The sequence below is a fragment of the Python bivittatus genome, unplaced genomic scaffold, assembly GCF_059951505.1.
Source record: "Python bivittatus isolate LINGU-HERP-01145 unplaced genomic scaffold, Pbiv_v1 ctg000080_np1212, whole genome shotgun sequence".
In the NCBI taxonomy this organism is placed as follows: domain Eukaryota; kingdom Metazoa; phylum Chordata; class Lepidosauria; order Squamata; family Pythonidae; genus Python; species Python bivittatus.
In genome coordinates this window covers 88,190,923-88,205,787 of record NW_028277035.1, presented here as the reverse complement: position 1 = coordinate 88,205,787, position 14,865 = coordinate 88,190,923, and the positions used below count along the sequence as shown (strand labels likewise).

The 14,865-nt window shown below is 42.5% G+C and overlaps 1 protein-coding gene across 1 annotated transcript; it reads right to left on the bottom strand.

The window, feature by feature from the left end:
- Positions 1-12,164: 12,164 nt before the first annotated feature.
- LOC103059721 (olfactory receptor 2G3-like) lies at positions 12,165-13,109 on the bottom strand. Its single transcript, XM_007445048.3, has one exon. The coding sequence runs from the start codon at positions 13,107-13,109 to the stop codon at positions 12,165-12,167; it is 945 nt and encodes a 314-aa protein (XP_007445110.2).
- Between the last annotated feature and the right edge of the window lie 1,756 nt (positions 13,110-14,865).

Below are 14,865 nucleotides of genomic sequence, written 5' to 3'. Positions count from 1 at the left end.
TGTTACTGGTCAAAACGTCTGTATGCATAATGGCATAATTCAAGTTTCAGGAAACCAAAGCCTCCATTGCATCTTTTTAAAAGATGTCTTCAACTGAAGAATCCCATGGGAATGTACAGAACAGTATAATGGAGATTCTATGCAAAATACAAAGTATCCTGGGAATTACATTCATTTTGTGAATGTTTACCCCAAATGGTAAGCTTAAAGACCCCCCCCCATGATCAATATCCAAAGGCATCTCTTTATACAACATTTATTTTTAATGTAATTATTTAAAAAACATCACATGGAATAAGAATACTTAAATGCTTAATACATTCAGTACACAATGCAAAATGACAATTATTTTGGGTATTAAAAAACTTTTTTTTTTTTTGCCTTTGGGCATCAATTTCAACTCTTTTACTTGAAAGAAATTATATTTTACATTTTTTCATTACAAGTTGCTGGTTTCCTCTTTTTTTACACTTCCCAGGGATTTTGGATGTTTAGGAGGGTGAATGGAAAACAATGCTTCCAATGTTATAAATTGCCAACAAATGGCAGTGCTGACCTGCTAGCAGCTCTAGAAAACAAAACCTAACCTAGGAACCTTTTTCCCATTCTTCTGATACACCATTTTCCCCAGTATTCCCACTGATAAGCCCCAGCAGGGAGAATTCCCTAAATTGTCTATGCTGGCATTAGTTTTGGCAAACTAGGACTCATGCTGCTTGCAAAGTTTATTGTACTGTGAGGTTTGGGATTGGCTGGCACTCAGTTTTGGTGGGAAGAGGAGAATCAAGAATCAGCACATCTGATTCCACAGCACTTTGGGCAAGGCAGGTGTTGTCAAGGTATTCTACAATCAGCTGGCACACGGGTTGTAGCTGGCAAGCCTATGGTGATTCGATGCAGCTCCTACGGACTCCATGTGGTGAGACCTCCCCACAGCTGGAAGGAGACCACTTTGTAGGAAGCACCTTCATAGGAAGGACAGCAGCTGCAACTAATTGTTGCTCTAAAAAAGGCCCATTGGTGCCTGGCACTTGGGGAGAGAGCCAGGCATCAGAGAACTGGTATAGGTAGGGTAGTCTGCATTTATAATTGCTGCTGGAGGGCACTCTTGAGCACTATGTACTGAATACTGCATGGCATCAAGGAAGAGAATGTGGAGGATCAGAACATTGGTTCAAGCCTTAGTTGGGACATAAAGGCTAACAATGCCAAAGAATGCTCAAACTATCGCACAATTGCACTCATTTCACATGCTAGCAAGGTTATGCTCAAAATCCTACAAGCTAGGCTTCAGCAGTACGTGAACCGAGAACTACCGGATGTACAAGCTGGGTTTTGAAGAGGCAGAGGAACTAGAGATCAAATCGCCAACATTCGCTGGATCATGGAGAAAGCACGAGAGTTCCAGAAAAATATCTACTTCTGCTTCATTGACTATGCAAAAGCCTTTGATTGTGTGGATCACAACAAACTGTGGCAAGTTCTTAAAGAGATGGGGGGTACCAGACCATCTTACCTGTCTCCTGAGAAATCTGTATGCGGGCCAAGAAGCAACAGTTAGAACCGGTCATGGAACGACCGATTGGTTCAAAATAGGGAAAGGTGTACGACAAGGCTGTATACTGTCACCCTGCTTATTTAACCTATATGCAGAGTACATCATGAGAAATGCCAGGCTGGAAGAATCACAGGCCGGAATTAAGATTGCAGGGAGAATCATCAACAACCTCAGATATGCGGACGATACCACCCTAATGGCAGAAAGTGAAGAAGAACTAAAGAGCCTCTTGATGAGGGTGAAAGAGGAGAGTGCAAAAGCTGGCTTGAAACTCAACATTAAAAAAACTAAGATCATGGCATCTGGACCCATCAATTCCTGGCAAATAGAAGGGGTAGAAATGGAAGCAGTAACAGACTTCATTTATTTGGGCTCCAAGATCACCGCAGACGGAGACTGCAGCCATGAAATTAAAAGACGCTTGCTCCTTGGGAGGAAAGCTATGGCAAGCCTAGATAGCATATTAAAAAGCAGAGACGTCACCTTGCCGACAAAGATCCGCATAGTCAAAGCTATGGTTTTTCCAGTAGTAATGTATGGCTGTGAGAGCTGGACCATAAAGAACGCTGAGCGCCGAAGAATTGATGCCTTTCAACTGTGGTGCTGGAGAAGACTCTTGAGAGTCCCCTGGACTGCTAGGAGGTCAAACCAGTCAATCTTAAAGGAAATCAACCCTGATTGCTCATTGGAAGGATCGATAATGAAGCTCAAGCTCAGATACTTTGGTCACCTAATGCGAAGAGAGATCTCTTTGGAGAAGACCCTGATGCTGGGAAAGATTGAAGGCAAAAGGAGAAGAGGACGGCAGAGGATGAGATGGTTAGATAGCATCACTGAAGCAATGAGCATGAAACTGAGCAAACTCAGGGAGGCAGTGAAGGACAGGAAGGCCTGGCGCAATATGGTTCATGGGGTCACGAAGAGTCGGACACGACTTAACGACTAAACAACAACAACAAAAGGCTAACAAGCTGTTTGGTTGTGGCATAGCTGAAATAAGGAAGGTATACAGGTAGTCCTTGGGTTATGTCCGTTCAGTCAGCGACTGTTCAAAGTTACGATGGCGCTGAATGAGGGGGACTTATGATGGGTCCTGATAGTTGCGGTCATCACAGCATTCCCATGGTCACATGATTGCGATTTGGGTGTTGGGCAACCAGCTCGTGCTTATGACCTTCTCTGCTGGCTTCCCACAAGCAAAGGCAATGGGGAAGCTGGCAGGAAGTCGCAAGTCATTCCCTCTGCTGCTGCTTTTTCTGCTGAGGAGTTCCCTGGTGGCAGGGGGAACTTGTACTCTGCAGTGCCTGCCCGCCCACACTCACCCCTGCCTGCCTGCATCCATAGCGCCCACCCACCTGCCTGCCTGCTCGCAGTTGCATCCGCCATAGCAATCGGACTGGCCATCTAGGTAGAGCCTGTCGCTTTGGTAAAGAATATTTTTATTCAGAAATATAAGACCATTTTCCGTCTTGTCATTTCTGGTAGCTTCTAATAGCCTTTTTGCTGAACCAGGACTGAAAAGATTATAATTTCTGGATTGCATATAGATATATGTTAGGTTACGGGAAAGAGTCTTTTGTTTGTAATTTTAAAAGAAGGCGAAGTGTTATTATGTTAGCTTATGCCCGGTGTGATGAAAGTTGGAAACCATTTCCTTATTATTGTCTTTATTTCTTTTTCTTTTTCCTTTTCTCTTTTACTCTCTTTCTTTTCTTTTTTCTTTCTTTCTCTTGCACTTTTTAAACTTCTTTCTTACTTGTCTTTTATCTTTTAGTTTAGTTTGTTTTTACTATGTCTATTAAAAACTTCAATAAAAATATTATATATATAAAAAATAAAAGTAATTTTAGGCCTTCATGGTGTCTTTTTCCTGGTCTGGTCTACCTCGTAGGGCTGACACTACTTGATATAAATTATTTACACTTATTTTGGATTTTTTAGTTTTCTCTCTTCACATCTTCAGTTCACTGTGAGGAAACATCTCTGAAATAAGCAGCTTCAAAATACAGGTAGTCCTCGCTTAATGTCCACTTGTTCAGCAACCATTCGAAGTTATAACAGTGCTGAACGAGGGGGACTTATGAGGCTGTTGCAGCGTCCCCATGGTCATGTGATCGTGATTTAGATGCTTGGCAACTGGCTCACAATTACGACGTTGCAGCTTCCTAGGGTCATGTGATCACCATTTGTGACCTTCACTGCCAGATTTCAACAAGCAAAGTCAATGGGGAAGTTGGCAGGAAGTTGCAGATGGTGATCACATCACCATGGGATGCTGCAACCATGTGGGATTCATCTAATGACGGCAATGGGATTGCTGGAACAGCTGTCATAAGTTGGCTCAATCACACAACATTGCATTTCCGGTCCCAATTGCCATCAGTAAGTGAGGACTACCTGTAGAGAAATAGCGAGCAAATTCTTCACTGATAACACTGACAGTTAGTTACATACTGGTAAATTTAGAGAAGTAAAAATCCCAACTGTGCCTGAGTGTACTCTGTATATGTTGTAAGGTCAAAAGTAAGGATACTTCACTTCTTAGTTGTCCGGTTGTCAAGTTCCATGTACTAGGTATATAGTTCAAAAGAATATTATCCTCTGAAAATTTTAGCTTCTGTTGCACAGTCATATTTATATAATCCACTACTTTCTCCCCAAACTTGGTAAGTATAGGACATTGTAGAAACATACTGTATATTTTAAATAAACATTATACTTATTATATCTCCAACAAAATGCTGTTTTTGACAATCCTTTTCTATTCAAACATAATATCCATCTGTTTCCTCCAAGATCCTCTGTAGCTGTTGTCCAAATCCCCTTTTCCACAATCCTCTCCAGAACGGGAAGATTGGAAACTGGCTGATAATTCTCCAACAGGGAAAGGTCCAGTGATGACCTCTTGAGGAGGAGGTGTACCACTGCTTCCTTCGAGGTTGGTGGGATCACCCGCTCTCTCAAAGGGGCTGCATGAACCCAGGCTGCATGCAAAACCACTGCATGAACCCATCCCCTGGCCACCTCCCAGGCTGCTTTAATGACCCAGGGCGGCCAAGATCTAACAAATAGGTGGCTGGACTGACAGCAAAGAACCTTGTCCACTCAGGTGTAACAGAATCAAACAGTCCAGATAACATCACAAGACTGTTCCCTGAGCAACTTTAGGACTTGCCCAGTCAGGATCCAACTCTGAGCAAATCTGAGGGACTTTGTTTGCCAGATAGCACGAATATTCCTCACCATGGCCCTGGAGATGATCCTGTGGCCCAAGCCCCCCCCCCCCGGTGCCAGGTAGTGGGTCACCCTAAACAGGGCTGCAGGGGGCAGCTATTGGCAGATGATAAGGGTGGAGAAATAGCAACAATTGCCACCTTTATCACCATGATGTAGGCCCAAATATGAGCTCTTATTCGTGTTCAATGGAATTTGCTCTTTGTCCTTTTCCAACAGCGTTCTAGGCATCGCTTCTGGTGTTTCGTCTCTTGGAGCTCCTTGGAAAACCAATATGCCCTGTATTTTTTGTGTTTCTTTTGTTAGCTTTTCTTTCATCTTCTTTTATAATGTTGTGTATTCTTTGTATTTAATTATGTAGAAGTGAAAAAGAAAAGGAAAAAAGAGTATTCCACATTCATTCAAATGTGTCTTCTAAAGGCATGGAAAATGGATAGTCAGAAAGGCCTCAAATGTACCATAGAATGGAAACAGGAATTTTACACTTGCTGAGATTTGCTTTGCTTCAGGAAGAGTTAGTGGAAGCAACTAGCATTTAGCTGTAATTGATTTTATTTACAAGTACGCAGGTTAAGTACAGATAAATTTAAACATTTGAACAGATGGTTAGATCCATTAACCCACACCAGATCTTCAGAGAAGCACAGTCTGTATGGTTGGCTTACCAAACTCTCAAAACACCAGCTTCACCTGTGTCTCCTTTAGCAGTTCACAGTTAAAAAGTTGAGTCTGTGACTTAAAGGTTAGTCTTTGCCGCAAAGCGCGGAACCCCTTTCCCCCAGGTTCTGCCTAATAAGACCCCGAAGACGAGAATTGGCTGTTCCTCTTTTTACTGAAGCACTTCCAGAAAAAGCCTCCATCTCGCTAAAGGGAGAGGAGCCCCAAGCAAACTTTTACATCTATTTTTATACTTGTTAGAAAAAAAGGGAATAAACATAATTGGTTACATTGAGAAAAAAAAATAGGTATGATTGGTTACAATGTTGTGCAGACGCACCTGATTCCATGTTACATATGAACATCCCATAATAAGCTTAGCATGTTCTATGTTTCCTAAAATCCCCACCTTTTGGGTGTGCATTTTGCTATGCTAATTAAGCAAAGGTTGCCTCTTGGCCAAGCCTCCAGTTTCCTACATCTCTAACACTCCCCTATTATCTCTAACATTCCTCTTTTATGCCAAACCACCTGCAGTTTAAATCTCATCTTCTGCCACAAGATCTCATTGCTGCTCTCATTAGAATGTACAAGAGTCAGGTTCACCAACCATCTCCTAGCCTTCTTAAATCTTTCAGAAAGGGCAGTCACCATTGCATATACAGAAATGTATGCATCAAGGATCTCTGACCTGAATTTGCTTATTTCATTTATGTGTGTATTAGGACAGTATAAGACTTCAGATTTGTATTGTCGAAGGGTTTCACGGCCGGCATACGATGGCTGGTGTGGGTCTTCCGGGCTGTGTGGCCGTGGTCTTGAAGTTTTGTTTCCTAACGTTACGGGATCCGACCAGCAAAATCATGAAACAAACCAACACCCTGACGAGGAGCTCCTCCCTTCACCCCAACGCACTTCAACACATATGCAAGACAGAAGCCCTTACACCCAGACTATACGGACTCCCCAAAATCCACAAAGACTCGATCCCACTCAGACCCATCGTAAGCGCCATTGGCTCCCCGACATATGAATTATCCAAACATCTGGCCACCCTTCTACAGACCCACGTGGGACAGACTCCAGCCCATATCAGAGACTCAGGACATTTCATCGAGAAAATCAGCACCCTGAAACTCAACCCCACAGACAAACTGGTCAGCTTTGACGTGGTCTCCCTGTTCACTAAGGTACCAGTGAGGGACACCCTGGCACTCATCAAACAGATCTTTCCAGAAGACATCACACCCTTATTTCAGCACTGCCTAACAACCAGTTACTTCCTATGGGACAATGAGTACTATGAACAGATGGACAGTGTCGCCATGGGAAGCCCCCTGAGCCCAGTCGTAGCAAATTTCTACATGGAACATTTTGAAAAACGGGCTTTAGAAACCGCACCCGTTACCCCAACAGTCTGGTTCCGATTTGTGGATGACACCTTTGCAATTTGGAGTCAGGATGAAGAAGACCTAGAGAAGTTCCTGAACCACCTAAACAGCGTCCACCCCAATATACAATTCACCATGGAAAAAGAAGTGGATGGCCAACTTCCATTTCTAGACACATTGGTCATACGCAAACCAGACCTCAGATTAGGACACAAAGTCTACAGAAAACCCACCCACACAGATCAGTACCTACACAAAAACTCCAACCACCACCCATGTCAGAAAAGAGGCATTATCAAAACCCTCATGGATCGTGCCAATCGGATCTGCGAAACCCAATTCCTAAACTCTGAACTTAACCACCTTAATTGGGTCCTACAAGAGAATGGCTACTCCAAGAATGAAATAAAAAGAGCCATCAAACCAAGAAAGCAACATGCGACTGAAGAAGAAAAACAGCCACCCACCAATAAAGTATTTCTGCCCTATATCAAAGGGGTCACAGACCGCATGGGAAAACTGATGGAAAAACACAATTTCCAAACAATCTTCAGACCCACCAGAAAAGTACAAGAAGTGCTAAAATCAGCAAAAGATAAAAGGGATCCCCTCACCGCTGCAGGACTATACCGCATACCATGCAGTTGCGGGCAAGTATACATCGGGACCACAAAACGCAGCATCCATACCAGGATAAAAGAACACGAAAGACACTGCAGACTACAGCAACCAGAAAAATCTGCAGTAGCTGAACATGCTCTCAAGCACACTGGACACAAAATCCTATTTGAAAACACAGAGATACTGGACAACACCAACAGCCACTATACCAGGCTATACCGGGAAGCCATTGAGATTCACAAACACCAGCACAGTTTCAATAAAAAAGAGGAGAGTCTAAAAATCAACAAAACCTGGCTACCATCCTGAAAAATACAGCCTGCAAAAGGTCAACGAACTCAGCTCAACCACCAGGACATGTGAACAGTTCACACAATGAACTTGCTAATCACCCCCAGCAGCTCCTCGTTAACAATTCAGTAGAAGAAAAAACCCTACCTAATCCCCAGGAAAATACACACAGATGCTGACACCAAAACAAGCAGCCACTCAGTAACCCAACCCCACCCACACACCCCCATCCCCCCCCCCAGATCTCTATAAATACCCACAGAAGGGTCACTTCACCCTGGGCACAGAGAGAACTGCTCCTGTCTGTGCTCCTGCTCTCTGAAGATGCCGGTCACAGGTGCTGGCGAAACGTTAGGAAACAAAACTTCAAGACCACGGCCACACAGCCCGGAAGACCCACACCAGCCACTTCAGATTTGATTTGGGAGAGTTGTTTCAAAATATTCCACAATGCAAACCCACCATCTGTCTATGACTCCTTTGAGAGCTCCACTCTTTTCCAAGTCCACCTAGCTGCAGTGGAAACCTCCCTACAGCTGGTTGAAAAAGACACTACTTTGATGAGCTGCAGATGTGTGCTGCATTTGCACTGTAGTGTGTTCCAAAACACTTCTTCCAAACTGTGTCTGAAGTCTTGCACAACCTTATTTCATTTATTTATTTATTTTCAGGCACAAAAACATATGTATTTATTTGCTTATATCTCATCTATCTACTAATTAGTGTTGCTGAAGGCAGAGTTCATTAAACTAGGTGACTTTCCAGCAATCATCTGTCTATATCAGTGTTTCCCAACCTTGGAAACATTAAGATGTTTGGCTGGCTGGGGAATTCTGGAAGTTGAAATCCACAGATCTTCGAGATGCCAAGGTTGAGAATCCCTGGTCTATTCCATTCTTTCACAGCATTCAGTTTAAAGCACCATCAGCTGTAACAGCATGAATCACTTTGAATTTATTATTTTGGAAAGGATATTCCACATTTTCTTTGCCACAATCAAAAAACTCCTGTCTCCAGTACTCACCTACCATATATTGAATGCAAAGGGTCAAGAAAACAGCTAGGTGATGAATGGAACTGGGCGGGAATGTGGGTCCTGATATATTCTGGTCCAGGTCCCAGACTGTTTAGAGCTTTAAAGGTCAAAGGAGCAATTTAGTTAAAATGGAAAATAGGTAATTGTTTATGTACACATGCTATAGTCCATTAGAATGCATATTTGTGGAAATCCAGATCTGGGGATGACTAAATTATCTATTTCTAAACTCTTGAAATACTTTTAGTTAAATATCCAATTTTCCAATGCTGTATAATTTGTTGGATTATTCCAAGGGTGATATACGTGAGCAATAAAAATAAAGCACATTGTATACTGAAAAGTAGCTCTGCAATTATGAACATCGTTATCATCATCATCATCCTCATTATAACTATAATATCATGAATCATGTTGCTTTTCTGAAAGAAGCTGGGAGCTAAAGAAGCTCCAATTATCTATTTCTCCTCTTCCTCCCTGAAAATGCCTATAAAATCTACCATCCTGCTCTAGCCTTCTCAGGTTGATTGTTACGTGTCTGTGTGCTACCTGTAAATATTCTGGAGCACCGCTGAGTTGGAAGAGCCAAGATGAAGGTGTAGAATTTGTTCCTTTTAGAACTCGCTTGAATGTTTTGGAATGGTTCATTTGCTCATGAAATATATTGTAAGGTAAGTCTTTGTTGGTTATAGCCAAATTCACTGAATGCCTTAGTTCTTCAGTCCAATGCCTGTGTCCTACTGTCTGCTGGAATCTATTCAAACCGGTCAATGTGTTTTTTGAATGTATCTGTTCATCCTGAAATGTCACTTTCTATTGGACCTATTTCTTGACAAGCCCTGGGAATAATCCTAGAAATAAGGAAGAAATTTGTTTGATTTGTTCTGATTTGGGAATTCCTCATCCCAACTTATATGCAAACTGGAACCCAGCTGCGCAGTGAAATCCACAAACTGGGAGGCAATTTCTAACGATACACCAATGTACACATACACGCACAAGCATATATATATAAATATCAATTTTAAAGGGAAGCGTGTATAGGAATATATCTTTTGAAAAAATGTGAACAGTGACTATTGTATTATGGAAAACTACTTGCAAATATTGTATATAGGAATATGCGCTGAGACAGAAATACAAGAAATATTCAAGTTAAAATGTGTCTTTTTTAATTTGGACTTTCCCAAAATGAGAAAGTGATGTCAAAATGGAAAGGGACAAATTGTAGAGGAAACGAGAAATTGATCATAGCTGAGCCTGACCCATGCATCCGTTCCTAATGAATCCTATTGCAACGTTTCCTCGGTACAAACTGATTGCCTAACTTTATTAACCTCTGTACTGTTTTCCCATTTTAGTTTAGGGTGGGCTGTTTTCTTTTTCTTTTTTCTTTTCCTGTGTAAGGATGATGGGCTTGGGCAGGAGAAGTAATGTATTAATTGAGCAACTTTCTGAAAAAGCATAAAGTACTATAAGATGTATGCCTGGTTAAGCTATCTGCATTGCGCACTGCCAGTCTCCATACTTATTAAATTCTGTATTTGGCCTATATTCATTTTTATTATCTGTGTGAAAAATGAGGTTTGGTTAGCTGTGATCATGCACCAGGGCACTTGTGAAATGCCTCGCGGCTCTCTGCTGTTGCAGCTTCCAAAGAGAAGCCAAGCTAGCTGGTTTCTGGGAGGTCCTTGAGGGCCCCCACAAATGCCTGTTACGTTGCCTTTACCTGAACGAGGGGAGACCTGCTGGAGTATTGCATGGACTATTACACTGAACTGTCATAATGTCTGTGCCTTCAACATACCTCGCCAGGATCATGTAGTGGTCAAGTATGGGGAGGGGGTGCCCCAAGGTCTCATCCTCCGCACCATGGAGGCTTCCTGTGTGACTTTGGCCCAGTCCTTTCTCTCAGCCCAAGAGACAGTCTGGAGACCCAGGTTCAAGGGCATCTTTAGTCAGAGAAGTTGCCTGAGTGACTTTGGGTCTCTCTCTCTCTCTCTCTCTTTCAGGCCAAGTTGCTTTGCGGGGTGCGTATTGTGGGAAAGAAAGGAGGAAGGGGCACTACGTACATGGCCTTGAGCTCCTGAATGAATGGTGGGATATGTATCTCATGCGTGCATAGAGTGAAAGAGAGAAAAGTGGATTCGTCAGAAATGGGGCAGACGAGGCTGCTGGGTAGTCAAGAGAGAAGCGGGGAGTGCAGTGTTCCTGCTCTTCTCTCTTGCACACTAAATTGTGCTTCACTTTTCTCTCTTTCTCTGATGCTGCAGCTGCTGAAATTCCTTCACTATTAAACCTGCAGGAATGTTGTCTTCTTTTCTACCTGCCTGTCTGTTTTCTAATGCTCTTCCATAGTTCATGGTTGATCTGATTATTGGGGTGGGGTGGGGTTGGGTAGGAGATCACATCTTTTCTCCCCTGCCTCCACATTTCCTCCCTTCCTTCATTTGGCAAGAAGCCCTTCAGCAAGTATGACTATGGAAACCTCTGAGTCCCCAGATTTTGGCAGGATATGAATGTAATGAATTAGTGAATGAATACAGGAATAAAGGAATAAATGTGTTGCAGGTGGGAAGAGGATCCAGCAGAACAGACCTAATTGGGACACCTGTTTTTATTGCTAGAAAGAAACTTGAAGGAGGCTTCTGGAGAACCTGTGTGTGGACTTCAACTCCCAGAGGCTGGCTGGGGAATTCTGGGAGTTGAGGTCCACAGATCTTCGAGATGCCAAGGTTGAGAATCCCTGGTCTATTCCATTCTTTCACAGCATTCAGTTTAAAGCATCAGCAGCAGTAACAGCATGAATCACTTTGAATTCATTATTTTCGAGAGGATATTCCACATTTTCTTTGCCACAATCAAAAAACTCCTGTCTCCAGTACTCACCTACCATATATTGAATGCAAAGGGTCAAGAAAACAGCTAGGTGATGAATGGAACTGGGCAGGAATGTGGTTCCTGAAATATTCTGGTCCAGGTCCCAGACCGTTTAGAGCTTTAAAGGTCAAAGGAGCAATTTAGTTAAAATGGAAAATAGATAATCATTTACGTACACATGCTGTAGTCCATTAGAATGCATATTTGTGGAAATCCAGATCTGGGGATGACTAAATTATCTATTTCTAAACTCTTGAAATACTTTCAGTTAAATATCCTTTTTTCCAATCCTGCATAATTTGTTGGATTATTCCAAGGGTGATATACATGAGCAATAAAAATAAAGCACATCGTATACTGAAAAGTACCTCTGCAATTATAAACATTGTTATCATCATCATCATCATCATCATCATCATCATCATCATCATCATCATTATAACTATAATATCATGAATCATGTTGCTTTTCTGAAAGAAGCTGGGAGCTACTTGGTTTAGTTCTTCTTCATTACTCTTCGAAGAGCTTTGTGTACCTCCTTGTTCCTCAGAGTATAGATCAGTGGATTAAGCATGGTGGTGACAAAGGTGTAGAAAAGGGAAATCATCTTGCCTTGATCACGGGAGTAGTTGGACGGAGACTGGAGATAACTGGCGATACCTGTGCCATAGAAGAGTGACACCACCATCAAGTGGGAGGCACAAGTGTTGAAGGCCTTCCGCCTGCCTTCAGCTGAGCGGATCCTCAGCACCGCAGTTGCAATGTAGCCATAAGAGATTATGATGAGACCCAGAGGTAGTAGAAGGAACACTACACTTGAAGCAAAGAGCTCAGCCTCGTTAACAGAGGTGTCCACGCAGGCCAATTTGAGTAAGGCTGGCACCTCACAGAAAAAGTGGTCTATCTTGTTCTGCCCACAACGTGGAAGACTAAGAGTCATCGTTGTTTGTACTACTGAATTGCTGAAGCCACTCACCCAGGAGACAGCAGCCATTGTGAAACACAGAGAGTGACTCATCATGGTAGTATAACGCAGTGGATGACAGATGGCAGCATAGCGGTCGTAGGCCATGACAGCCAACAAAATACACTCTGTGGAGCCCAGAGAAAGAGAGATGTACAGCTCAACCACGCAGGCATCATAAGCGATGGTTTTGCTTTTTCTCCAGAAGTTCACCAGCATCTGGGGCCCAAGGCTGGTGGTGAAGCAGAGGTCAAAGAAGGAAAGGTTGCTGAGGAAGAAATACATGGGGGTGTGGAGATGGGGATCTAATCTTGACACCACTATGATGGTTGTGTTGCCTAGGAGGGTCATCAAATAGCAGGTTAGGACAAAGACAAAGAGGAACATCTCCAAGCGTGGCCTGTCAGCCACTCCCAGTAAGATGAATTCTCCTTGGGAGCTTTGATTTCCTTCTTCCCATGGTGAATCTCTGGACATCTTCTAAAAAAAAATCAGGGAAATAATGAATAGCAGAAGAAGAAATGGAAAGAGACTATGAAAGCTGACTGGAATGGAAGTAATGTAAGTGAAATATTAAGGTTCATTGAGGATCATCCAGTGACTCCCACACTGAGACTGAGTGCAGACTTTGGCTCTAATTAATTCATTTTGCCTTCTATCAAACCCTTCCTGGATCTACAATAGTTCTGGGCAACAAAAGAAAAAAAAACTCTTTTTTTTTCTTGCTTGCCCCATCATTACCCCAGGGCCTCTACAGGTTCAGGAGGGCAGAAATACAAGTCCTCTTTCCCCCCTTGGGCTGTTGAGAAGATGACTTTCACCCAACTTTTTTTGCTCCACATTAAAAGTAGTGTTTAATACCTGTCCTGGTGCAAGCAGGGCAGTTCCATACAGTTGCTATGCTTATTGTCTTACACAAATATCTCTGTTACAATTGGACAAGGGTATGTTCTGCCAAGTTTGCCCTTCAATCCCAGGTGAAAGGAAGAATGGAGTCCTCAAAAGACATGCCCTCCATAGGGAAAACATTTGGCACTGGCTTCCCTGGCACAGGTGGGAGGCAGAAAGAAGCAGGGAAATCAGCAACTGAAGGCTAGGCATCACTGTGGCCTAAAGAGAGGAAGAGCTGAAATTCAGAGAAGAGTTTCTGCAGATGGTTCAATCTCCAGCTTTTTACTTATGGGGGACAAGCAGCTGAAGGCTGCTATGGAGAAAAGCTCTCAGTCTGATGGCTGGGAATTTACTTTCTAACTTTTTCACAATGAAAAGAGAAGGTTGTTCTCGCATTCCTTTAATGGAGGCAGCCAAAGAAGGTAGATGAATAAAGTGCCCTTTTTTGTACAATTATCTCCCCAGTCCTCTCCAAAGATCAGCTCAATTCCATGGAAAGATATTAGGATGAGATTCCTTCCACTGCATCTTTTTCAGATTGGGAATGGTCAGCAACCAGGGGTGCTTCAGAAAGATGGAAAGATGGGTAAGAGAAAGCAAGAATCTCAAAGCTAGCCCCTTTCTCTGCTGCCACGAGCAAAGGAAGCTCAAAAAGAGCAAGAGAAATTTGAGAGAAAGTCTCAACTACCCTGAAAGTAATGTAGAGAGGCGTTTGAGATATCGCAAATCAAATTTTGATGTCCTAATCTATACAGTCTTAAAAACGCTCCTAAGGACATAATAGATTCAGATTTTCCAATAGATTCTGACCAAGTTTCTTGTCAAGGGTTCTTAAGTAAACTTAGCGGCCGTGGGTTAAGAGGATCTGTTCTTTAATGCACTGCCAACTAAGAAAACAAAACAAATTTTTCCATGCGTAGGAATAAACCTTACTTTTCTTTATGACGTCCCTCGTGGATCTGTGTTGGGACTGATACTTTTAATTTGTTGATAAATTATTTTGATAAGGTAGGCAGTGTCAGATTTTCAGAAAAAAATTGAACAGTTCAGAGTGGTGAAATCCTAAAATGGTTGTGAAGAGGTCCAGAAGGATCTCCTTAAACTGGATGAACAGACCTATGGTTCAATTTAAGTCAGTCTGAAGTAATCCACATTGGGGATCCCCGTCTCCCAGTTTTACATATATTTTGATGGGGTATAAGCTGCCTGCAACTATGTAGGAAGCAAACCTTGGGTGATAATGGATAACTCACTGAAGTTAGCTTTGTATGGCATCTGTGAAAAAAAGACAATTCCATGCTAGGAACTCCTGTGAAATATATTGAAAATAAATGTTAACATT

Excerpts from the sequence above, each read along its gene's own strand:
- LOC103059721 (XM_007445048.3), bottom strand. The coding sequence starts at position 13,109 with ATGTCCAGAGATTCACCATGGGAAGAAGGAAATCAAAGCTCCCAAGGA.